This window comes from Hyperoodon ampullatus, assembly GCF_949752795.1.
Source record: "Hyperoodon ampullatus genome assembly, chromosome: 20".
Classification (NCBI taxonomy): Eukaryota; Metazoa; Chordata; class Mammalia; order Artiodactyla; family Ziphiidae; genus Hyperoodon; species Hyperoodon ampullatus.
The window spans coordinates 16,056,572-16,083,906 of NC_136933.1; the positions used below are offsets into that span (position 1 = coordinate 16,056,572).

Here is a 27,335-nt window from a genome sequence, read left to right on the forward strand (position 1 = left end):
ATTTAAGTCCCAAGGGACCCTGTCTGGGCAGCACCAAAGAATCCCCACTTCACAGGTGAGAGCCAGAGGTCTAGCGATGGCCCACCCGTCCCAGCTCCTTCCTCTACCCCTCTGTCACCCCATCTACCGCGGGCTAACGGATCCAGCCTCACTGATCTCACACACCCCATGCCCCCTTTCCTGCTTTATTTTTTCTTCTTCCAAAACATTTATTGCGTTTATTTTGTCTCACCCCTCTGCAAACTCGCAAGAGGCCAGTTTCTTTGCCTGTTTTACTCTTTGATATACCCCAAGCACTGCCAACAGTGTAGCGCACATAGTAGTTACTCGACAAATAAGTATTACATAAATAAATAAACTGCAATGTGATTTTCTTCTAGTGAAGTTGCCTTAATTTTTCAGACCAGGATCCACCATAAGAAACACGTTTTACATTGTAACGTGGCACACACATATATGCATATGTGTATATATGCACCCATTCATGTACACAAACACATGTGTGTATAAGCATATATAAAACTGAAACAAGTTTCCCCAAATAACACTTACAATAAGTAATGCAGTCTGACATTTTTCCACTCTATTTTAAAAACTACTATTTGTTACGTCCCAAAGCAACCCATTTGAAATACACTATTCTCACACAGCTTTTTCTTAAAGAGAAAGGAAGGAAGGAAGGAAGGAGGAAGGAAGGAAGGGAGGGAGGAAGGAGAGGAGAAAAAAAAGAAAGAAAAAGAAAATAGTAAACTAAAACACTTCTGTCTAGTACAGAGGAGCCTGTGATGTGACAAAGGAAAGACACGTATGAATTCAGAGGTGGGAGGGTGAGAGAGGGAGGGGGTTGCTTGGGCACTCATTTTAATGCTCAGCCTGTATTTAAGGAGGCCTTATGATCTTTTATATAAGATTGGATTGCGGGAGAGGAGATTTGGAATAAAAGAGAATAAGCTAAGCGGAGAGCTGGCAAAACACAGGTGTGTGTGAAGGAATGGTACGTGGTCTCAATTTACTGTAACAGAGAACAAAGGAAGGGGAGGCATGCAGTGGAAAGCGGGTTATGCCACAGAGCAGATATAAGCATCTCCTTAGCCTGGTTACCCAATGAGCAACCAACACTATTTCCTCAGATGTAAAAGAGCTTTGCATCTGAGTTTCCCAAGTTCCTTCTAATAATCCATCACAGAAAGGGGGCAAAGTATGACCTATAACAGCTCAGGAAAATAGGTCCAGGAAAGAACCCATTAAGAAAATAATCTCTCTGGACCGGTTTCCTCATCTGTAAAATGTGGGATTGCTATAGGCTTTGTAAATTCCCTAAATTTCTGACTCTAAGAATTCCTTTATGCCCATTTCCCTTGCTCTCTAAGACAACCTTTAGACTAGGTTCCACTTCTGTTAATTTTCCAGATTTATCATCAATTACATGGAGACATCCTTCTTCCTTCAAAAAATTAGATCAATAGTAACTACTTTGAGTTCTCCAATTTTGTAAATTTACTGGTTTATTGCTGAAGTATCTGATTTGCTTCTTAATAGATCAATTTCTTTATTTGTCCTATGAAGCCAATGTTCATATTACAGAGAACTCAAAACCCTAGGTGTTGGGGCTTCCCTGGTGGCGCAGTGGTTGAGAGTCCGCCTGTCGATGCAGGGGACACGATGCAGGGGACACGAGTTTGTGCCCCGGTCCGGGAGGATCCCACATGCCACGGAGCGGCTGGGCCCGTGAGCCATGGCCACTGAGCCTGCACATCCGGAGCCTGTGCTCCGCAACGGGAGAGGCCACAACAGTGAGGAGGCCACAACAGTGAGAGGCCCACATACCGCAAAAAAAAAAAAGAAAAGAAAAAAGAAAACCCTAGGTGTTTTTGTATATGTATATCTACAACCCTCAAACTAAAATTAGTCTTTATAGGAAGAAAACACTTCAACCCATAGAAAACTTTGAGTTTTACTTTGTTGATTGATCCTGTACATTTGTGTTTCAGTTAATAGCACCATCCTGGCATCTACCTAACCAGTGAATTGGGGGCTGGAAAGCATCTTGGAACTTTTCATGTTTTCTCTTTACAAATGAGGAAGCTGGTCCAAAGTTTAGGTAATTTGCTTAAGGTCCAGAGCCACCCAGGCCTCACTCCCATTTAGAGAACTTCCTGCACACTGCAGTCTTGCCTACAAAGATGACCCTCACTTTTAAATCACCAGACTGTTTTCCAGTACAAGTGAGAACTGGGAGTTTTGAGGGAGTTCTCTTTTTAAGTTTTTTTCTCCCCTCCTGCTTGAGATTTGGAGGCAGATATGTTGCTTTCTAGTGAAGAACATTCCTAGAAATAACATAAAGGGGGAAAAAAGGACCTATTTCCCCCAATGATGTGATGACAACTTAATAAACGGCTCTGCTTCGAAAAATGGAAAACTTGGGACACACAAGGCAAACCTACACCTGAGATTCTGCACAGGAGGCCACACTCTAGCAATGCAGAGTTAAATGAATTGAAATCCCCTTTGGGGATCGTTTAGGTCAAGTGTTTGCAAAACACAGTTTTTAACACACAAACCGGGAAAAAGCAAGTAGCTCATATCAAAAAATATATGCCCTTCCCTTGCAAAGGCAAACAGCTCTGTATTCATTTAAGCCCAGGCATGACCAGGTGCCTTCAGGCACTCCAGACTTGAGTTGATCTAGTTATTTCCAGGAACAGAAAACATCTCCCAATGAATCAAAAATTGGCACTTACTACCCAACACAAAATAGTCAAACTGAAATGAAAATAAACTATTAAGGAAATGGATACTGCATCATCACATCTTTCTACTTCATTTCAATCTGGGGTGGGGCAAAAAAAACTTCCATTTACACACACACACACACACACACACACACACTTCTAGTATTCTACATCAAATATTTATGTATTTCAAACCATGCATTACTAAGAAAAGTGATTTGAAATAGCTCTTTAAATACTAAGTCCTTTAAAGATGATAACTGGGTAGATTAAGAAAATAATTTCAAGAAAGGAAACCATCTTAAACCAACTTTAAGGGCCTTATTTTTCTGAGCCTCATTTTTTTCATTAAGTGAAGTACATGGTTTAGGATTATATAATCCAATTCCTTTTAAACTTATTTTTCAAGGCAAAAATACCTGGTCACAAACCTAAAATAACACCTACCTCCCTATCTTCACCATTAAAGACTGACAGGCTCATCAAGTCTTTCTTTTACATATGTTAGCAAAGCTTATTCTACTAAACAACCCCTCCCAATCTTTGGCTTTTTCCCTAAGTTCTACAGCGTTATAGCACAGGAGAGATAAAATATTGTGCAAATTTTAGTGTTACAAAAACCTTAAGTTAGAAATAAAGAGAATAGTGAGAGATTCTAAAGAAACTGTTCACTCATATTTCAGCGCATCCTGACAGAGAAAAAAGATCTAGAATTGAATGAAACATCAAGTTGCCTTATCAAAGACCAATGAAAATAAAAACATGGCAGATACTGGTTAATACAAGCAGCTTTTAGCCACTCCTATGTCTAACCTCAAACAGGAAACACTACAGGCAGACCTCATTTTACTGTACTTTGTAGATACTGCAGTTTTTACAAATGGAAGGTCTGTGGCAACCCTGTGTTGATCAAGTCTATTATTGGGGCCACTTTTCCAACAGCATTAAAAAAATTAAGGTATGTATATTGTTTTTTAGACATAATGCTATTGCACACTTAACAGACTAGAGTATAACATAAACATCACTTTTATATGCACTGGGAAACCAAAAAAATTCACGTGACTTGCTTTATTCCTGTGGTCAGGGACCGAACCTGCAATACCTCCAAGGTATGCCTGTGTTCAATGTGACTTTCTCAGTTTTGTGCGAAAGGTGTAAGAAGAATAAGTATTACTGTTTTCTAGGTGATCTGAAGAATTATTTTCATCAAAATCGCTCATGACACCCAGCACCCCAAACACACAAAATCTACTGGTCAAAATGTGACTCAGGTCCATCTGTTTAGTTTAAGAACATTACTGGTTTTATAACATACATTTTTCCGACAAACACATTAAGATCCTTATTTTGTTGTTTCCCCGTTTTGTTTACACATGGGGGCAGGAAGGGGTCTGAAGTTCCATTCAACTCACATATGACCTTGGACTAGTCATTGAACTTCCAGGCAACTCAGCTGCCCCCAGTAGGGAAGAGGCAATGTTTTTCCAGGCTGCCTTTGCAAAGTTCTGGAATTTCACATGGAATGACTTTTACAAATGCATGAGCACAATACAAGATCCCTTTTTGGTGCCACACAGTTTGAAAAGGGGAGTTGTGAGGAGATGTCCTTTTATGAGTTGATGATTTCTCCAAACTCAGGAGGGCAGGTGAAGATGATTTCAGAATTTCTGCATCTTCTGTCTACTTCGGCTGGACTGCACCTCCCAGGTCCCTTCCTCTCTGGCTTCCTAAGTGCTGCAGCCTGGGAAATGCTACAAATTCAGGGTGTGGAAAACTTTTGTCCCTCAGACATCCTCTAGAGACTCCTACAAGGAGGAGGAAGGCGCCTTTCTGTCGAGCTGCAGGAAGCAGCCTCCAGCCCTCTCCACAGGACACTCAGAGGCGGGGCAGGGAAGAGAACAGAATGTGGACGGGAGGTGTCCAAGGCATCTGAGGACTCCACGCACTGACCTCAGCCTTCAGTTCGCCTTTGGTTGTTCTCCCGGAGGTGGGAGGGGGTAAGACGTGAGAAGGCCACCAAGTTGAGGTGTGTGTGGACAGAAAAGGAGCTTACTTTCCACTGTGAAACTCACTCTAGTGGCAGCAGTTTAAAAAACAAGGATGAAGGATTAGAGGGATGATTCCCATTGTGTGTTGGTTTGACTTTAGCGAGGAATAATATTTTACCTTTTGGTGCCCAAGAACATTATTTCCCGGTAGGTAGGCCTTTCCAAGATGCCATTCAAAATGTTTTCAGTGACGTCTGGGAGAAAACTTTCCCTTAGAAATATTATTTTGGAATACTTTCACTGAAGAAAGCACTGTTCAGTACAGTCAATAGGGGCTAGAAAATGGTATGCCAACCCCCTTCCCCAAATAGTAAAGACAGAGGCTCGAGTTCTCCATTCATGAGGCCCTTGAGACAGGACGCAGAAACCACTCATTTGTCAACCTGGGACCCTAACATTTCAGCTCTCTACCTACCAGCACAAGCCCCCTAGGAAACTGCAAAGTAATTGCAAGGTTCTATTTGGCCACCAAATATTGTTTCCTCAATTGAATCAACTCCTGCCAAATATATGTCCATAACTGGAATCTACAGCCACACACACCTGGATAAAATCCTAGCTATCATGTACAGTAGGTGATCTCAGGCAAGGTATTTAACTCCGCCGAGCCTCAGATTCCTCATCTGTAAAATGGGAATAATTATATCTACTTTGTGAGGTTGCCGTGAAGATTACATGTGACAATGAAAGCAAACTTCACAATAAATTTTAGCTTCTATAATGTTATTATTATTCTGTCAAAAGTCTGTGGATTTTTAATAAAAATTAAAAAGGAGTATCCACACTAGAGAAGGATGACTATTGTTTATGAGACTATAAAATATATATATATGTGTGTGTATCTATCTATCTATCTATCTATGGGCTAAAAACTCAAGACTTTCTTCCTACCCATTGTTCATTATGATGGCAAGAAGTGAATAGCTAGTGAAAAAAATGTTAAGACACAGTAGACCTAATTAAAGAAGCCCCAGCAGGACTACACCTTACTTATCATTGATCATGATAATCCTTAACAACAACACAGGCTCCCACAAGGAAAAGTACAAACAGACAGGAAGAGCCTTTCTCCTCTGGGAATCTTACCCCTTTTACATTAATTAGATTTCTGACTAATTTGAGGCGACAAGAAAACACCACTGATTGTACTCACTCCAGCCATTCATTCCTATAAAACATATTTTAACCCTACAGCACTGTCCTTCTTAAAAGAGTAAGAATTACCCTCAAGTCCCAGAACTCCTCCCTACACAATGGCCACACAATCAGATACACAGACAATTGTGAAAATCCACTGCAGAAAAGCATTTTCCTCCTAATTTCACAGCCATGGAAAAGAGGCACTTGGGACTGTGCTTTTTAGGACACAGTGCTGGACTGAGTTTAGAAATTAAATTCTCTCTCCTCCACTGGATTCTAACTCATATAATTCTAAGTATTAGACTAAGCCAACTTTAAAAATGAAAATCACCCTTCTCCCCGGGTCTCCCCTGCTTTATAATTTCAACAGGCTTGGCATGACGTGAGCCTCCCTGACAGTTGCACCATGGGCCAGCTTGTGCTATAATGTTCCAAAGCACTAAGAATTCAGTCTTTAGCGATTTGGCAATGTCCAGGGAGGAAGGGGAAACATCTGAAGTTATTTTTACTTTTGCAAGTCCTCTGGTTGTACAGGGTGAATGCTAGGGTGGGTCAAGTATTGTCTGGAACCTTCAGGGTCTTTTTTTTTTTTTTTTTTTGCATGGCCTCATTTCCGTCTTCCTGTTGCTAGGAAGGAGCGCTAAGCATGAGAAACGCGTGTTTACAATACTGGACCATCCTGTCCAGCACAAGGCTCTCTTCAGAAAAGTACAATTCACTTCACCCACTGTACTTTGGATGCCCCCATTCTTCTGAACCAAATCACCCTCCCCTGAATATTTTCAAATTGCATATTTACCCACCTAAGTCATAAAAATACCACTCTCATTTGAACGTTGCATCATGGCTTAAAATCTCCATGGGGACACCAAGGGAAACCCAAGTACTTATTTTTGTATTTAAAACCACCTCTTGGAATCCCACCAAGCTTCTGATTGCAAGGCATCTCACTGGGGCCTCCCATGCCCTCTTTAAAGCCCCACGCTAGTTTTACAAGGAAGAGTTTAAGTAAGTACTATCTACATTTTTCACCCACTTCACAATGATAAATTGTTTAATCATAACATGCTTTTCTATTAATCTGGTATATTTTCCAGAAGCAACCAAACATCCCCCTTTAATGTAAAAACGCCCTTAAACTTTGCTTGGTCTTTGGTCTTTGAACCACAATATAGAACAATAACAAAATAAAGGAAAAAAGGCTTTAGTTTTAAAGGGGCATCCGGTCTCTCAGAACCTTTGCTCCAAAACTATAGGAAAATCCTTTGATTAGTCCAGTGTATTAAAACTTGGAACACCGCCTTCACTTAGCCATAGTTAATTGCTTAACAGTTTAACGTTTTCATTCTTTAAGGAGGTAAATGGTGTTTCTCATAAGATCCACAATTAGGAAGTTAAGACATAAGTAAGTCACTGAAATGTCGTTTCTCATCCACTCTTGGGAAAGGTCAAGTTGGAAGCTACTTAATCTCATTCTGCGGAGTAGGGAAACCAAGTCAGCCCCCTTTCTTGAGCTTCCAGTAAGTCTGGTGTAAGGCATTGGTCCCCAACCTTTTTGGCACCAGGGACCGGTTTCGTGGAAGGCAATTTTTCCACAGACCGGGGTGGGGGGATGGTTCCGGCAGTAACGCGAGTGATGCGGAGCGCTGGGCGGCAGCAGATGCAGCTTCGCTCGCTCCCCAGCCGCTCACCTCCTGCTGTGCGGCCAGGTTCCTAACAGGCCACGGACCGGTATGGGTCCGCGGGCCCGGGGTTGCGGCCCCCTGGTGTAAGGTGGCTTGAAGTAAAATAAAATCTGTTTTTGTCAAAAGCAAGCTTTTAAAAACAGCTGGGAGAGAAAGTCTGCTGTGCTTCATTTTAAACTCTGAACAGTAGTGCTAATGAAAAAAATATGCACCTAGGATTGGACCACGCTGTAAATCTGGCAGGCCACAATAAAAATTAATACACGCAATCGCCAACATTTTCTCAGAAAACGTCTCGAAATAACGTCTGAACGCACATCTGCTAACTATTTGACACTCATTTCCCAGGACTTTAGTTCTATTAGGGGGGCTGTTGACTTACGGGGCACCCCTCGGACCATCTGCTACAGTCTGCAAGCCAAGATGGCACTGGGTGCCTCCATTAATTCCACACTTATGCTCGGCAAATTATCTCTGCGGAGGACCAGCCTGCAGTCCAGATGGACGCTGAATTAGTCAACCTCTTGGAGCTGCTGATAGATTTACATCCAGAGTTCTGCTGGGCTATTATTTTCCCTCATCCCTTCAGCAAACAGAGTTTTGCAAAAAAAATGTAATTTGAGACTCAGTATTCCGCCTTCTCCATAGCTGTGATTTTTTTCCATCCAAATGCGTCATATATTCCGCCCTCATGCATCTTTGCATAACGGATGGCTCTGCCTGGACTGCATTCCTCCATCTCACCCGGCAATCACTGAGGCAGCTTCTGAATCCTAAGAATGTACCCATTTGCTAACCAAGTTGAGTGTAAAATGACTCAGTCAACGCAAGCATGAGGAAAGGTTTTCTTCTCCACAGTACAGATTAATGACTATATGCAGGGGTTTACTTCTACACTAATTAGCATAAATTGGGTACTGAACATCAGTCCCAGACACTGGGCTAAGCCCTTGTATTAGCTCGTTTGATCCTCAACACCTCCCCACGCAGTAAACACAGTTATTACCCCCATGTTGCAGATGAAGGAGGTACAGAGAGGTCCTGTCAATTCCCAGATTCGCCCAGCAAGCAGGCTGCAGACCCAGGATTCCCACCCCGCCGGCCTCACTCCGGGCTCGCTCTGACTCCCCTCGAGACAGGGGCTGTGCGCTGGGAAGTAGCGCGGAGACAGTAAGTTACACGTGGCGGCGTCGGTTTGCCGTGGCCAGAGGTGTAACTCCTCTCGAAGGATCAAAGGCTCGACCCGCGACGTTGGAGGTGGGGACAGGGACACAGAGGGGGGCAGGGGTCCAAAAGGCCGTCGCCTCGCTACGGAAAAAGCCGGATCGCGCGGTGCGCTTCCTTCCTTTCGCCGGCCCCGGGACTCTCGGCGCGCGGGCGCCTCCTCCGGAGCCAAGGGCGTGGGCGTCTCCATGGGGCATTTTAGGAAACCCAATCCAACTCCCCAGCACGTGAAGGCATAGCCTTCCAGCAGGCGCCCCACATGTTGGACTGGCTAAACACCTCCAACATTCTCCAGGGGCCGACAGCCACCAAAGCGAGACTTTCCTGGCTAAGCCTGAGTTATTTTCCAGCGTCTAAAATACTTGAACAAAGACGGCTGGAAATTAAAACAATTTTTTGGTGAATTTAAAGTAGTTAAAAAAAAAAACTTTCCAAGGGTCACTACGGTCTAAACATCCCTAAATAAGATTCTCAAGGGAGTCAACGCTGATTTTGGACTTCTATGGTGAAGGACAGCAAGTACCGAGCCTGGAACGGTCCTCGAAGGGAAGAGAGTAGAAAGAAGATCGCGCCGCGACCCTCAGAGCCAGAGGCCACCGCCTGGGATTTAGAATAAGAATAGAAGGGCCGCCAGCGCAGCTGGGCAGGAAGCCAACGGGTCCTGCGACCCCGGACCGGCCCTGCGCCCCCAGTTCGGGCGGGAAGTTATTGTGGGTTTCACTTCATCAGTCACGGTCGCCTTCCAGCCCGCAGCCCTTCCCGGAGCCCACCGGGCGTGCCGGCCCGCGGCCCCCAGGGGTCATTACCCGAGATTAAGACCTCCCTCCCCGAACTACGACCCTTGTTTTCCCCACACTCCACCTCCTCCACTCCAAGAAACTCGGGCGACTCGGTTCCGAGCCTCCTCGGAAAGCGCCGCAAAAGCACAGAACGTCAGGCACTGACTTGACAAGGCAGGGTGACATTTCCTCCGCGGCGGGTCCCCTCCGCAGCTGGCTCTTGCGGCCGGCCTGACGGCAAGGCACAAGTCTAGCTTACGTGTTAGGATCATGGTGTCCGGCTTCTCTCTGCACATCAAGCGCGGCGGGGGACGGCGGGCGCGCAGTGGGGAAATCGAGGCAGCCCCACGCAGCTCGGCTCCGGCGCCCGGACCCACGGCGGCACCCGAGACGCGCGACCCAGCGGTCCTCAGCGCATCCTTACTCGCCACTCCGGAAAGAACTTGGTGTCTGTCCGAGATCGAAAAGGGAGAGCGCTCAGGGAGCTGGGCGAGAAGCCCGGGAGCGCTGGCTTCCCGGGAGTTCGGCCATGGCCAGGACCAGAGCGAAGCGCCCTCGCACGAGCCGCTGGAGCGCTCTGCCTCCCGCGTAGCCAGCCGGCCGCGCCCTCCCGCAGCGCCCACCCCTGAGTGGAGGGACCAGGCCCTGCGCGTCGCCTCCTCCCCGGTGCCAGGGTAGCCAGCAGCAGCCTCTCGCAGGCCTCAGGCCCCACCCCGCTCTCCCGGCCCCGCCCCCACCTCGAGCTCAGACACCTCCCCTCCCCTCCTCCCTGCGGCCCGGCTTCCCCGCCACCGCCTCAGGCAGTCCCCTGGCCCCGCCCCTCCTAGCTCCGCCCCGCCCCGCTCCTCCTCCGCCAGGGGCTGGAATGCTTTCCTCCAGGCTGCAAGTCTGCAGGGGGAAGCCCCTAAAATTCTCCAACTATTGGCAAGACAAAGGTTGGACCCAGGAGGCATTTACTTGCTGGGGAGGTCTGGGCTCCACGCTGGGACACCGCGCACTTTCCCCCTCATCGTTTTCTTGGTAGCTTTACACAGTTTTGTTTTTTTTTAAATTCTGTTATTCTGCCTTTCCTCCTGATGGGAACCGCATAAATTCCTGGGAACGGAGGCGAAGTGGGGAAGTAGGGGTGAGTCAGTGTTTCGTCATGTGTAAAATGGGGAGGAGAGTACCTGTCCCTGGGACATTCATCATTCATTGCTAAGGTGCACAGGGGTACAGAGCAGATGTAAATAACTGACACTGCGGTAGAGAGGGACAACTTATACTCAGCACGTGCTGACTCTGCAGTGTGCAGTCAGAACCAGTGTTTTCCAAACCAAGGCCCTTGGGCCACAACCCAGTGCAGCTCCTGGAACTAGTAGAGTGGACTCTAGACTGCAGAATTAGAATCTCTGATGTTGAGAATCTGCATTTTTTACAAGCCCTCAGGTGATTCTGGTGCACTTCAATTTGAGGACCCCTGATATAAAAGGAAGCCTCATTTTAAAAGATCACAATTGACTATAATCTTTGTAAGATTTTTAAAAACTCAGACCAGGATTGCATGAAAATTTCCTTTGGGGCTAATTGATGCTTTCTGCCTATTACCGCTGCGCAAAGAAAACTACTAACCTAAACTCATTCATTCAACAAATATATCCAGAGCATTTATTTACCATGTGCCAAACACTGTTCTAGGCTCTGGAGATACAGCAGGGAACAAAAAATATAAACATCCCTTCCCTTCTGGAGTTTACTTCCTAGTGGGGAAGATGCACAATAAACAAAATAAACAAGTGAAATATATATAGTGTCTTAGATGGAGATATATAAAGGGGAGGGGATATGGAAGCTTGGAGCAGAGTCTGTTTTTAAGTGGGGTTAAATACAAACGGGAGAATTTAGTCTCTTGGTTATAGTTTAAAATGTATTGATTTCATAGCTGTGTATTAGTTGACATACACAAGACTCTTTCACCCCAGTTTTTCAAAAACAAAATAAAAACACTCATTTCACCACTGACTTCCTAATTTACCCAAACCAGAATTGGGCTCTGAAGAGTGGCATCTCTGGACGGCGAGGGGCTCCTTTACTTAACAGGTATTTCCAGGGCTTTTACCTACTTAGAACCGCTGGGGACACCAAAATAAGCAAGGGCAGGCCCGCCTCTGCCTGCTCAGAGTTTAATCTGCTGAGGGAGCAACAGGGGCTTATGAAAAAGAGGTGCTGTGAGGGCCCCAGGAAGTGGGGACCTGACCTGGCCCAGGAAGACAAGAAGAGGGAGCTTCCCTCGGAAATTCGGAAGCTGGAGGAAATGTCCAAACACCCACAGTTGCCAGCAAGGGGGAATGTGATTCAGGGGATACTGGAAAAGTAAAGGCAACAACTTTCAATTCCCTGCATGACTGTGTTGAGGAGGTTTTTGGTTTTTTGTTTTTCTTTTTTCGGTACGCGGGCCTCTCACCGCCGTGGCCTCTCCTGTTGCAGAGCACAGGCTCCGGACGCGCAGGCCCAGCCGCTCCGCGGCATGTGAGATCCTCCTGGACCGGGACACGAACCCGTGTCCACTGCACGGGCAGGCGGACTCCCAACTACTGCGCCACCAGGGAAGCCCTGTGTTGAGGAGTTTTAAAAATCCTTAACAGCAATAAACAGTGAGAAGCCACTGTAAAGGAAGAAGGCATCCCAGGATCAGATTTGCATTTTGAAATCTTCGTTCAGGCTGCAGTGCGGACTTCGAACTTAGGAAATAGGAGTATACCACCTAAACTTCTCTTATACAGTAACGTCCCTTATTTATTAACAATCCAAACCTCCAAGTTATAGATATTCTAAGCATCTCCTCCAAAGCATATCAATTCTCAGAATAAATTCTTAATATTTATTATTAGCTGGGTGAAGTTGGGTTTTAAGTGAATTGGGTTTCTAGGAGTCTGTGCAATCTTGATGTACAACCTGCCACTAAGTATTCATCTTTCCAGAATAAAACCTGCTAATCTTTTTGTCTCTTCTTGTTCAAGCCTCATTCCTTTTTCCTTGATCACTGAGGTTGTCTCCTCTGGATCTTCTCTCATTTCGTTCCCTCTCTGTGGAGGTTTGTGTGATATGGATTGCTCATCACCTAGTAATATTAATAATTCCTGACACATTTTCCTTGGTGATGCATTGGTCTGCATTTGACCTTCCCTGAATCTCATCATTTTCTTCCATTCTTTGGTTTATTGACACAGCCTGTGACCTGGGCCAGATCCCAAATTTTATTTTTTAAATTCTTACTCCTGTTAGAAGTGGACATGCTACATTTTGAAAACTGCTACACGTGTAGAATATGGTTGAAAGCAGGACTTTTGGAACAGGCCACTTACCAGCTGTGTGATGAATATATTATTTAGCCTCCCAAACTTCGGTTTCTTCATCTTTGAAAAAAGAGGTTTAAACAGTGCATATCTCGTGAGGTTTTTAATGAGGATTGAAAAAGCTCATGCACATTAGTGCTTAGCAAATAAGAAGCACTCGACAAGGCTAGACATGATTATTATGTATTACTAAGTGCGCACATCAAACTAAGCCATGCAATTAGTATTTAAATAATCATCCAGGAGAAGATGAAAACAAAACAAGACCTTGACTTCAACCTTTGTGAATCTGAGGAGCCTTTACAAACTGGGGGAAGGAAGAAGTGAAAAGTCATTAAGAGTTAAACAAACAGTGGTCCTTTCCAGATGAAAGAGGGTCCCCAGGACAGAGCAGAGTCCTTCCTCTCCATGTAACCTTCAACTCATCACCCATGGTTTCATTTGTCTGTCATTGGAAGATGCCATTAGACTGGGTTTGTTAGCTGACGCATGACATGAGATTTGGGTATTGAAACACCGGACTGTAAGAGGCAGAGATTAATGTAGCACATTTCCCAGCCCGCAGTATATATGGTCTTCTGATACCCCTTCAATACATGAGAATAAAAAGCCATCACAAATTACACCAAGTTTTGTCGCTACTGTTGTTGCTGCTGTTAAATATTTGCTCTCAGTGGAGGTTAAAACAAACAACAGAAAAAGGGTTGACATGAGGACCTGCGCTGCTGCTGTTCACTTCCTGCCATGCTCTTCTCAGTTGGAGCATCAGTTTCAGGAAGCTATTCACAGGGATAGCTGTGCCCTGTCATCTACATGGATGTTTCCACATTCAAGTGTTGTATTACCAAGGCCACAAAAATCACAGAGCAAACTCCTAAGCTGCATGACAGAAGGCTGAGTGGTTAAGTGGGCTACTCTCTGGTTCCTACTCTATTTTAAAGATTACTATTAGATATCATTGATATTGTCCAAGGGCATTTGTCCTCTTGCATTTTTTCCCACATTTTTTCCATTAAAAAAAAAGAATAAAACTTAGGTGTCTACAGGCACTCAGGCAGGTAATGCTGGTGAGGGAAGCAAGTCACAGTGGGATGGTGAAAAGTGAGGAACCCAGAAGCCCTCCAAGAAGCACTGCTGCTCAGGCTCACTTGGTTGTTGGCTGTGTTAACACAGCAACCCATTGTTCTGGGTTTAGAGATTGTTTTTCAAGAGCCCATAGATTTCTAAATTTTTATACCACACGTCCCAGTTTTTAGATGCTGGCACTAATTAAAAAAAATTGAAACACATGCCAAGTAATTTCAACTTTGGGCTTCATTTAGCCCTGGGGCAACTAGTTTAAACCTCTGCTCTAGTGATAGGAGCCAAGCAATCTCTTTGGAAATTTATTTATCTCCCACAGGAACTAAAAGACTGATGCTTGGAAAATGTTGTAATATAATTTGTGTTCAATGGAGCATTGTGAAATGAGTGCGGAAAATAGTTCTTTATTTGTAATGTTCAAAGGAAATATGACAAACAGTAGAAAGTTGTTAAAATAATTTGTAAACAGTATCCAGTTCAGAGAAATAATTAAATTTGAAATTTAATGGTTGTCCTTAAAACATTCATTTATGGTTAAGCTTCCATGAACCAAGTCTGGGTTCTTTCCCCACCGTCTACCCTGGTATTTAGCCTTTTCAAAAATATTTGAAACCCAGATGCCAGGGGTGTAGGATGGTGAAAGAGGAGAAAAAGCAAGGGTTTAGGAGGTGAGATAAATTAGCCTTCTTTTAATTCTACCTAGAATAGCTCTCTTATTCAGTCAGAACTTTTTCTGACTACATCTTTTGAACAAGTGAAGTTAAAAATATGGGGAAGGTTAACCTAATCTGTCAGTGATAGTTTTAGTTCAGAGGGGGGAGTCCCTTGTTCCTGCATAAATGTGATATAAATCTACTTTCTGAATAATCACTTAAGCCCCAAATATGATCTAGCCTGGCACAGAACTTTTATCATTCAACAACAATTTATTAAACCCTAGAAAGGCAGTGTGCTGAAGAAACAAAATTGAACAGGAATAAATAAATCCTGGGATGTCATGTAGAGCATAGTAACTATAGTTAATAACACCGTATTGCATATTTGAAAGTTGCTAAGAGGGTAGATGTTAAAAGCTCTAACCATAAGAAAAATAATTTTTGCAATGATGTGTGGTGATAGATGTTAATTAGACTTATTCTAGACTTACTGTGGTGATCATTTTGCAATATATACATATATTGAATCATTACGTTTTACACCTGAAACTAATGTAATGTTATATGTCAGTTATATCTCAATTAAAAAAATCAGCAAATGACAAAAAAAAAGAATATAAAAAGAGGGCTTGGAGAAGAAAGCTCTTAGGTAGAAAGTAGAAATAGATACAGTTCTGTCATAGTTCACTGGTGGGTTGAACATAATCCTGATTTGGTAAATCAGTGGGCATGCTTTCCTGAGATAATTACAATATTTACAGTAGAATCTCCTTTGAAAGCCTATTTCATTTAATAGCTTAGATAGCTGATCAGCCCAAAGCCTCGCAGCTCAAAATGAAAGAGAAGGGACCCTGGGACACCTAGTCAGTGCCTCTGCCACCTCCAACTGCCGTCTGAGCTTCACCAAGGACTGCTCTGATTCTTTCAAGTGGCCTCTGACAACACAAATATCAGGCCAGAGAAAAGTAAAAATCGCAATCCTTTTTGAATCCACAAAAGAAACTGGGCTACTTTCCCACTGAATTAGCCAATTTTAATGGCATGCTTTTGATTCTTTGTTTATTCTGACATTATCATCAATTGTACAGTTTTTTTTGTTTTGTGTCTGTAGCACATAATTTATTGAAAGCTGAGGATGGACATTATTTTATAAGAACTAATAATATTTAATATTTTGCTTTCTTATTATTTAACTTTTATGATTATAAAATATTTATTGTTAAAAAGTTTAAGATGGGCTTCCCTGGTGGCGCAGTGGTTGAGAGTCCGCCTGCCAACGCAGGGAACATGGGTTCAAGCCCTATTCCAGGAAGATCCCACATGCCACGGAGCAACTAATCACGTGCGCCACAACTACTGAGCCCGTGCGCCACAACTACTGAAGCCCGTGCGCCACAACTACTGAAGCCCACGTGCCTAGAGCCCATGCTCTGCAGCAAGAGAAGCCACCACAATGAGAAGCCTGTGCAACACAACAAAGAGTAGCGCCCGCTCACTGCAACTAGAGAAAGCCGCGCGCAGCAACGAAGACCCAACACAGCCAAAAATAAATAAATTTTAAAAAGAAATTTAGAAAAAAAGAATGATAATTTCCTTAGGCTAATTCACTTACTTTGGCTTAAGAGGTCAAAGGATATTAGGACATTTGATATATATTTCTGAACTAGAAAGCAGGTACCTATTTTACATTTTTATCAGTGTTTGAATGTACCTATTTCTCTTCACGTTAAGTATTGCCAGCATTATAATTTCCATTTCTATTGCTAATTTAATAAGCAAAAATATATTATCTCATTATTGTTTAAGTCTATATTTGTTTGAATACTAAATGGGATAAAATTTTTATTGTAGTAAAACATACATAACAAAATTTATTTTAACCATTTTTATGTGTACATTTCAATGGCATTAAGTACATTTATATCATTGTGTAGCTATCACCACTATCCATCTCCAAAACTTTTTCATCTTTCCCAGCTGAAGCTCTGTTTCTATTTAATAATAATTCCCCATTCTTCTCTTCCCCAGTCCCTGGTAACCACTCTTCTACTTTTCTGTCTCTAGGAATTTAACTATTCTATGTACCTCATATAACTGGAATCATACAGTATTTGTCCTTTTGTGTCCATTCCTTTTGTTATACTGGTTGAGTATTTTCATATTTATTAACCAGTGGTAATTTTAGGATTTGCCTATTTAATCTCATAGCATGTTTTTGATTAAGCATTTTGTCTTTTCTTAGCAATATTAACCATTTGTCATTTATTATAAAAATATTTTTACTAGTTTGTTATCTGCCTTTTAAGCTTGTTTATTTATGATATTAAAAAATTAACAAGGTTCAAACAAAATTCAAAGATCTTATTTGTTTTTTTTAATGATTAACTCGGTAGTTTTCTCTATGTGGTTTGAAGCCAAAAATGCTAAGACACAAAATCAATTTGCAAAACTAGGTCACTTAACAGGTAGGATTTTTTGCTTTAGTTATACGTTTCATTATTTACTCAAAGAAATATTCTAGGTGTCTTATTTGATTTATCTATCTACTCTAGCATCACATACAGGTGCCGTATATAGAGTAAGGCCTCCATAAAGATTGCAAAAGGCTGGCAGGGTCAGTGTAAAAGTTGGAGACCTAGGGGCATTGAGTTTCCATAGTTTTGAAAATCTGTGTGAAATCACTCATGAGTTTGTTTTTACTAAGGAGATGTTTTGTGTTCACTTGAGATGTAATGTGTTGCTTTTCTTCATAGCAGATTGGGTCCTAAAATAAAAATACTATGGCATGGGTTTGGGCAACTGCCTGAAAAATAATAAACAATTCTCTTTCTCAGCTCCTAATACAGCATGTTGGCCATTATAGTGTTATTTCTGGAAACCCCTACACAGCTCCAGATCATCAACTTACTTTAATGGCCAACAGGAGAATGAAGCTGCAGTAAGTTGTCAAGCTTGGCTTTTCATGAATAACTAACTCAGTCAATTATCTCTCATGGATTCAGCTGAATTAAGCTGTACTGGGGGGAACTGCAAGGCACCAAATTAGACATTTTAAAAATAGCCCTGGCAATAAGAATCATGAATTGTGAAAGACTGGCGATTGAAGATTTATCAGAAGACAGAGTAGATTGGCTCTCTCCTATACAAATATTCTACTGTTGGACTCACAGTTATTTCTGTGCTGATTACTGTTATCTTTTTGATGGCTTGACAAAACAAACATATAATAAAGGTAAATTTCAGAACTGAGTGTTCCGGGTCTGAGTTAGAAAAATGAATTTTTGAGGGTCCTTAAGTCCATGCATGTGTAGAAGAAAGAATGCTCATATAAATCATGTTCCTAACCTGGTCACAGATACTATCAGTGACCTTGAGTTGCTCACATAATAATATCGCTTGTTCCTTGGTTTATTTTTAAAATTATATATATTAGATATATATGATATATCAGTATTATACTTTATTACATATAAATAAAAAGATATAATTTATATGACAAAACAAGGATACTGGATCATTTAGCTAAGGATTTTAGGTTGAAGACATAATATAATTTGGAGGTAAACATTATCACAGATAAGGTATTTAACTCAGAGAGGTTACTTAGTAGCTTGCTTGATTTCACACTGCTAATAACTGAGAATCTGGGTCTCTCTGCAATGATAATCATGACGAGGGCTTTAAAGTCAAACTATGTGAGCTTGGAGCAGGATTTCAGGTCTCGCCTTTCCTAGAATGTAAAATGAGGGGATTGGACCAGATGTTCTCTCCGGTCCCCTCAGCCATCTATAGGTTCTAGTTTGTCCTGATTTACAGTGTAAACCTGAACTTATATTCACATTCACTTCCTTGTATAGGGCTCTAACATATCCAACCTTCAAAAACTCTACTAATTAAAAAAAATGGTAGAAAGGAAGAAGCATCCACTCTGTCGGCCACCATGCCTCATACCAATTCAAAACAGAACATGGTGCCCCACTGAACATGCTGCTGCAAATCCCAGGAGTGCATCTGCTGTGTTAGAACTCTTTTCCCATGAGAGCTCGTTTCTCTAATTAAAAAAAATTAGAATGATAATTTCCGGGACTTCCCCGGTGGAGCAATGGTTAAGAATCCGCCTGCCTGTTCTCAGAAATCCATAAAGCTTTTCTCCTTCTTGGACAAATATCTTGACTATCACTGAGGCCTCACGAGGTATGTGGTGTGGTCCCTATACTTGCTCGTGAAATTCAGGCCATGCAGTTTAGTTTGGTAGAATTTCAAGGCGCTGCACCCAAATGACCTTCTTAAAAACGACCTCTTCCTTTTCCTTTTTTTCTGTGTCATTGCTCTAATTTGCCAATCATATTTTGATTTTAATCTTCCCATCCAGATTTTTATTTTTATTTTTTTAAAGATTTATTATTTATTTATTTAACTTTATTTTTATTTTTGGCTGCGTCGGGTCTTAGTTGCAGCAATCAGGATCTTCGTTGAGGTATGTGGGATCTTATGCTGCGGCACACGGGCTCCAGGGTTCATGGGCTCTGTAGTTTGTGGCACACAGGCTCTCTAGTTGAGGAATGCGAAATCAGTAGTTGTGGTGCGTGGGCTTAATTGTCCCATGGCATGTGGGATCTTAGTTCCCTGACCAGGGATCAAACACACGTCCCCTGCGTTGTAAGGCGGATTCTTTACCACTGGACCACCAGGGAAGTCCCCCACCCGGATTTTTAAATGGAATGTTTCTATTTGTGTGATTTCTTTCACACTTTTCACTAAGAGTAATTTTCCACTTTTCATACACTTAGTCACTCTTCTAAATTTGTTCTCCCTTCCAAGAAACCTACTGTGATTATTATAAAAGAATACAAAACCACCATCCCAAAGTATTATTGATAGAACATTTTGGACCCATGCCTTTCCTCACAGTGACACAAACAGTTTTAAAACAACTACCAAACTAATAAAAAGATGACAATGCGTGTGCTGGCTCTCTTGTTTTTATGCACTACAATCTGCTGCATCTGAGCCGTTATCTAATCTGTTTGGTGTGTAACAATACTCTTTATTTGCATAGTGCTCTTAAATATAAATTTCATTTCCCATAACATTCAGTAACTGAGCAAGATATTTTGTTGTATTTTCTTCTTATCTTTTTCTTCTCTCACCTTCCTTCTCCCACCTCCCAAACATGTTTTTTTCACTTTTATAGCCCAACTATTTTAAATTCTGGAAAAGGCAAAACTATGAAAACAGTAAAAAGATCAGTAGTTGCCAAGGGATAGAAGGGAGCGAGGAATGAACAGGTGAAGTATAGAAGACTTTTAGGGCAATAAAACTACTCTGTATGATACTATAATGGTGGATACATATCATCAAACATTTGTCCAAACCCATGGTATGTACAACACTGACAGTGAACCCCAATGTTAACTATGGACACTGGGTGATAATGATGTGTCAATGTAGGTTCATCAATTGCTATAAATGTACCACTCTGGTGAGGGATGTGGATACAGGGGGAGGCTATACATGTGGGGAGGGGTTGGAGTTATATGAGAAATCTCTTCCCCTCCCTCTCAATTTTATTGTGACCCTACATCTGCTGGAAAATATAAAGCCTATTAAAAAATATAGAAGAGGCTTTAGGTGAACATGGAATATCAAATGATGAGGTCAAACGTAAGTGTTTTGGGTGTCCCAGAAGAAGCGAATATAGAGAATGGAGCACAGAGGCAATGTCTGAGTTCATAGTGACTGAGGATTTTTCAGGACTGATGAAAGACATGAATTCATAAGCACAGGAGGCACACAGTATACCAAGCAGAATAAATAGAAAGAAATCCACACCCAGACACCATTTAGTGAACCTACAGAATACTATAAGAAGAAGCAATCTTAAAAGCACTTGAGAGAAAAGAGAGGTCACCTACAGAAAATGGCAATTAGGTTGATGGCATACTTCACAACAGCAAAAATGCAAGTCAGAGAACATTGGAATATATTCAAGTTGAGACACACACAGCAAGAAAGAGAGAGAGAGAGAAGTTAACTTTGAAGTATGTGCCCAGAAAAACAATCTTTTAAGAATGAAGGTAAAAAACATTTTCAGATAAATAAGAATAGAGGGAGTTAACAACCAATACAACTTTACTAATGGATATTTGGAAAGATATACTTAAAGAAAAGGGGGGCGGGGCTTCCCTGGTGGCGCAGTGGTTGAGAGTCCGCCTGCCGATGCAGGGGACACGGGTTCATGCCCTGGTCTGGGAAGACCCCACATGCCGCGGAGCGGCTGGGCCCGTGAGCCATGGCCGCTGAGCCTGCGCATCCAGAGCCTGTTGCTCCGCAACGGGAGAGGCCACAGCAGTGAGAGGCCCGCGTACCGCAAAAAAAAAAAAAAAAGAAAAGAAAACGGAAAATGACCTCAAAATCTGAGATTCAAGAAAGAATGGAGAGCAAAGAAACTGGTAAAATGCAGGTAAATTGGGGAAAAAAATCTTCTATGGAAAATAAAAATATTATTAATAATAATAACAAGTTTAATTTGTGGAGCTTAAAAAAAGACAATCTAGAGACAACAGTAAGTCAGGAAGGAATAACTGGAGTAGAGTGTTCTAAGGTCCTCGTGTTTATTTACTGAGTATGCATAGCAAAATTTCAAGAATAATCTCTAGATTAGAAATAGTCCATTACTTCTAAATTAGTATAGGGAAAAACTGGAAACAAAGATTTGTAAATGTTTTGAGGCAAAAAAGGCAGAGCATAAAGACATAGGAGAGAGCAGGTCAAATGAAAAACACAAAATAAGGGGGCATATATGTTCAAATATGTCAGTATTTATCAGTAATAATAATTATAAACGGTCTCAAGTTGCCACTTAAAAGCTGAAACTTATAGATTACACTGGTCTCCTAAAAATAAAAATCCAGCTATATATTGTTTATTTGAGCTACATTAAAAATGTTGGGACATGGAAAGGCTTAAAGTAAAAGCATAGAAAAGAATATACCAACCAAATACTAAGCAAAAAAAAATTAGGGTAGCTACATAAATAGAAATAAAAGGCTTTAATTCAAAAAGGACTATAAATGGTGAAGAGTTACTACACAGCACTAAAAAGCTCATTTAATGAGGAAAATAAAGTGATTCTGAAGTTGTGTGCCTCTAATAAAATAACCTCATAATTTACAAAGCAAATATTGGTAGAATTAGAGGAAAAAACTGACAAATATCATATTGGTGAGAGATTTCAACAGACTTGAAACGTATTCTGGATAGGTTGAACAGACAAAAAAAAAAAAAAAGTAAAATAAGAAAGTTTTAATGACCACGTATAGATTTATCTGTACCCATCAGTAAGAACATATACATTCTCAACACTGCAATATTAAGACCAAACAAGCAAAACAAAACCACTGACCATATAAATACTAAGCCATAATGCAAATCTCAACACATTTTAAAGAAGTGGTATCATATCAATTCCTGTGGTGGTTTTAAAACATGCCACAAAACCTTTTGTAATCCTCTCATCAAATGATGGAATCAGTGTCTCCTCTCCTGGAACCCAGGCAGTCCGTGTGACTTTCAATGACTAGAATGTGGCACAAGGGCTTCTGCTTTACTTCCAAGGTGGGTTAGAGAAGGTCATGTAGCTTCAGCAAGTTTTTCTTGGACAGTTGCTCCCTCTGGAGTCTTCCACATAAGAAGTTTGGCTACCCTGAGTCCCTAGAGCCTCCAAATGGAAAGGCCAGAGAGTGAGAGATGCCAGAGGAAATCCAGCTGTTTCAGCCCACAGCTGTTTTGAGTTTTCCCAGCCCAGGCACCAGTCATATGAATGGAGATCCTAATTCCAGCTACCATCTGACTGCAACTGCCCGACAGACCCTGAGGAATGCCTAGGAATGCCTAGCTGAGTCCAGTCAACTCCCAGATCCATGAGGAAAATGCATAAGTGATTGCCATTACTCTATGCCCCTGTCTTGGGGTAGTTTGTTATACAGAAATAGATAACCAGAACAGCCACATTCTCTGGCCAAAATGCAATTAAGTTAGAAATCAGTAATGTCAATATATATTTTAAATATTTTTACTTATAATTTAAAAAACTACTAAATATCTCATGATTCAAGAAGAAATTATACTAAAAAAATGTAATACTGAATGATAGTGAAAGTAATGCATATTTAAAATTGTGAAATATAATGGAAACCAGTATTTGATGAAATATATAGCTAAATTATTTGTATTAGCAAAGAAGAAAGGCTAAATATTAATTAAGCACCCAGTTTATTTAATAAATTTATTTATTTTATTTTATTTTTGGCTGCGTTGGGTGTTCGTTGCTGCGCACAGGCTTTCTCTAGTTGCAGCGAGCAGGGGGCTACTCTTCGTTGCGGTGCACAGGCTTCTCGTTGCAGTGGCTTCTCTTGTTGCAGAGCATGAGCTCTAGGTGCGCGGGCTTCAGTAGTTGCGGCACGCGGGCTCAGTACTTGTGGCTTGCAGGCTCAGTAGTTGCCATGCGAGGGCTCTAGAGAGCAGGCTCAGTAGTTGTGTCACACAGGGCTTAGCTGCTCTGTGGCATGTGGGATCTTCCCGGACCAGGGCTCGAACCCGTGTCCCCTGCATTGGCAGGTGGATTCTTAACCACTGCACCACCAGGGAAGTCCCAAGCACCCAGTTTATAAAAAGAACAAAAGAATGAACTCAAAGAAGGCAAAACAAAGGAATTAATAAAGAAAAGAGCACAAATTAATCAAATTAGAAGATATGAAAGGCAAGGAAAACAAATAGTGAATAAACACAAGACAAAATGCTTAAAGTAGTTAGCAATAAAAAAATGCAAGTCAAGACCATAATTAGCTACCACTTTACATATACTAGATTTACAATGGAAAAGTCTGGCAATGCCAAGTGTTGGAAAGATGAGAACCCATATATATTGCTGGTTCAACCTCCTAGGAAAGCAATTTTACATTCATTTTAAAGCTGAATACTGACTATGCTATGATCCAGTAATTCTTCTGCTCTGAGATTTGTTCCCTAGAGAAACTCTTGCATCTGTGCAACTAGAAAACTCAAGAATGCTTACAGTAACATTGTATTAGGAAAAACTGGAAATAACCTAAACGTCCATCAACTGGAGAATAGATCTTTTAAAATGGCATATTTATACAGTGGAATATTACACAGCAGTGAAAACAAGTGAGCCGTAGCTACATGCAGCAACATGGACAAATCTTTGAAACAATGCTGGGTAAAATATCAACATTAAAAATAAAGTGCTTACATGGTAAAAAAAATTTCATAAAATATGAAGGGAATAATAAATTCAACATTCAGGACTGTGATAGCCTCTGGGGTAAGGCAAGGAGATGAGCTAGGTAAGAGTGTATGGGTAGCTTTAACAGGAAAGGTAATTCTAGTTATTCAGCTGGGTTTTGGGTTAGTGGCTGCTATATCATTATACTTTATCATTTATATTCACATATATTTTCTTGTTGATGTTAAATATTATGTAACTAAGATTTTAAAAGTGAAATAATCCTGGAGAAAGTTTGCTTATTATAATGATAAGAAAATCAACTTTAGAGTCAAGGTCCAGATTTGAATCCCGAAACTGCCATTTATTTGCTGCTTTACCCTGGAAAAGTTACTTTATTTTCAAATCTTATTTTCCTTATCCATGACATGGCAATAATAATACCTGCTTGGGTAGTTGCGAGGATTGAAATAGATTATGTTTATAAAGGGCTCAATATTTACTTACATATGAACTTATTAAGAAATAGGAACTGAAACCTTAACTCAAAATCTGTTTTGGGGGTATCTGTGTGCGTGTGTTTTATCTGTTCAGGCTTCTCAACCTACTATGATATTATTGTACTAGTTATCCTCTGTTGTAGTGTTATTATTGAAAAGTTCTAGAACTAGTGAATTAGTGATACTGAAAATAAAAAACATTAACTTTATAATATCTGAATTTATGTCATTCAAAGCAATCCCCTACACCTATTTCCTCCTTTTACCTTCATTTGCATTATGAAAAGGTAAATAATATTAACAATAATGATAATAGTAGTACTAGTAATCTGACTCTGTAAAGGAACATCTACTTTCCAACGTTAAAGTTTATTCCTATTACATAGCATCTGAGACACGGGACTTGCATGCATGTTTATTTTAGTTCTATGTTTTTTTTTTTAAATTGTGTCATATTTCTATTGCTCATACTATTAGAATGTTTAAAGTTGGGAGGATAAAGTCTAAGATAGGGTTATGGAAAGGTTTCTAATATTCCTTAGCACAGAGATCCAGAGGGAAAAGCAAACCAGGAAATTTAATCTGGAAGTGACAGGACATTCCTGGTTAGTTTTGACTTAACCTGGTCCTAATATAGCCCTGCTCTGAAATGACACTTTGAAATCTGAATTGAATTTAGAAAGAATGAAAGAACACGATGAATGTGGTATAAATTTTAAACCTCTCTGGGATGATCAATCTCATGCTAGGCAAAATGAGGGCAAGAGTTTTATTAGCATCCTCTAAACAGTGTTAAATATGAATCTACCAGCTTGCAATTTATATATTTTTTCTTTATTTGTCTCGTAGGGTGGGTTTGCGTATCTGGGTCTAGGAGCTACACTTCAGTCAAAAAAATGTTTTTCCTCATGAGGTTATAATAGAAACTGAAAACATCAGTCGAATCTCTGGGATTCTTCCTCAGAACTGAGCTTTTAAATAATAATCTCAGTCTCCTGGGGGAGTGAGAGATCTAACCAAAAACCCTGACCTAAATAAATCTCCAGGGCAGAACTGAAGAATGGCAAATTTAGGGAAGCTAAATTAGTATGCATGGATTTTCTTTTCCCCTTTTCAAAATGAATGTAGTGCTTCTGGGTACTAACAGCTTTGTGACCCAAATTGTTCTACCAACACAGCTTTTATTCCATCACCAGCCTCAAACCTTGAAATCAGAAACGGAAGTTCTTTCATGCTGATTTTCAGATCTTGTGGCTCATGCTGACAATGCTTCATCTGGATATTCCACAATTAGGAAGAGGCAGGAGCCTTTACCTGAAAATTACATCTGTGAAGGAGCCGATCTACTGCAACTGAGGCTAACGTTTAAAGGGCGTTTGCTGGGATCCTCTGTGACTGAGAAAAGGAGGGTGTCACGGATGTAGCACACCCAACTTAGCTTTCTAGGCCACTAACAGCCAAGCAGGGACTATAAGGAGGAACTTCAACTAAACCCTGAGTGTGTGTGTTTGTGTACAGGTGACATGACACATAAATGGGGCACACACATGCTGGCATTTCTTCATAAAGGACTTAAGAGGGCTTTTCCTAAAGACCTAACCTTAAGCTTTTAGCCCTGATGTTCTCATTTCTCACTCTTCCAGGCATTTCCTGGAGAGCAAACACCCAGTTTGATCAGTAATAACGCAAATAATTTTTTTTATGATGCTGATTGGAAATCTCTCAGCAGAAACAAAGTACAGAAGGCACAGTCTTAATTCCTAGTCTCCTGACAAAACTTAACTCAAACAAACTTTCAAAGCCCCTCCATTGGCACTTCCTCATTCATATCTCACCCAGGAATCAAGCTCTTTTTTCCTAGCTTCTTGCTCATATATGAACCCTATTCTTTTCCTTTAATTGCCCTGAAATTCCAAAACAGTGCGACTAAGCTGACCCATTATAGTCTAAGCATTAATAATCGCCTCATTTCCTACTCCCAGAACTCGCTCTGAAACAATCTCTTTCTTTCCTAGGGACAAACTATCTGACTCAACTTCTTCTCTTGCCTCCTAGCCCTTTATCGAGGCAAAGACCAGCTGACCGTTAGCTCGTAAAAATATTCATATTGGTCCTCTCTCCGTCTACTCCTCACCTCATTCTACACAATCTGATCTCTGTCCTCCTTCCTGGCTCTATGCAGACCCAACTGCAACTTCACTCTCCCCAGACAAACACAGACAACATTAATGTTACTCTAGTGCTCTTTGATGGTGGATGACTTTTTCCTGCATCTTCAGAAAGGCAAAGAGATATGTAAACTCGGTCAGCCTTCCCACCAGCTGGAAGAACATCTGTAAGTAGGAAGGAATGAGATATAAACAAACTTACATTCCGACCGGCTGGGGCTGGAATAAAACAGGTGACTGTGAGGCCAAAGGCTCCATTAACAGTCACCAGGGTCATCAGGCTTCTTGTTTGCACTTGGTTTGGGAAGGCTTGCCTAAGTGAATTACTCAAAAAGTCTGAAATTGAGACTCCATGCTGGTGGTAGCCACAATGCTTGTTTATAGAACTCTTCCAAAGGATGTAACAGGCATTTCCCAAAATCTGTCAGCACTGGGCCAGGATTAGATCAGCCATTTGTCTCTGAAGGGTGTAGTATTGGCCATAAGACCAACACCACCTAAATGTCTTTTGCAGTCTGGGGTGTATACATGTATGTACAGAAAGTCCCCTACATATGAACCTTCAACTTGTGAACTTTCAAAGATGCGAGCGTGTGTTTGCATGTCCAATCACGTAAGTTAGTTCACGTGTCTGGCGTACATTGTCACGTGTGTGCATCCTCTACAAGTGGTTGTGCTTTTGTGTACTGTACTGTACAGTACTGTATAGAGTACAGTAGTACAGTATCTTTATAA

General features: G+C 41.3%; 1 protein-coding gene across 6 annotated transcripts in view; it reads right to left on the reverse strand.

Moving 5' to 3' along the window:
* The window catches only part of DLC1 (DLC1 Rho GTPase activating protein), a gene marked incomplete at both ends in the record, with an annotated part of 387,952 nt that overhangs the window by 32,533 nt on the left and 328,084 nt on the right, over positions 1-27,335 (reverse strand). For 2 of the 6 annotated variants that reach the window (XM_079726856.1, XM_079726854.1), the window contains one exon: positions 9,871-9,907. The exons of 3 other annotated variants lie outside the window; for them this stretch is intronic. In XM_079726856.1, coding sequence (XP_079582982.1) covers positions 9,871-9,907 — 37 coding nt within the window. Of the gene's footprint in view, positions 1-9,693; positions 9,908-27,335 lie in introns of those variants that run through there. One more of the 6 variants, XM_079726852.1, reaches the window with a different exon arrangement.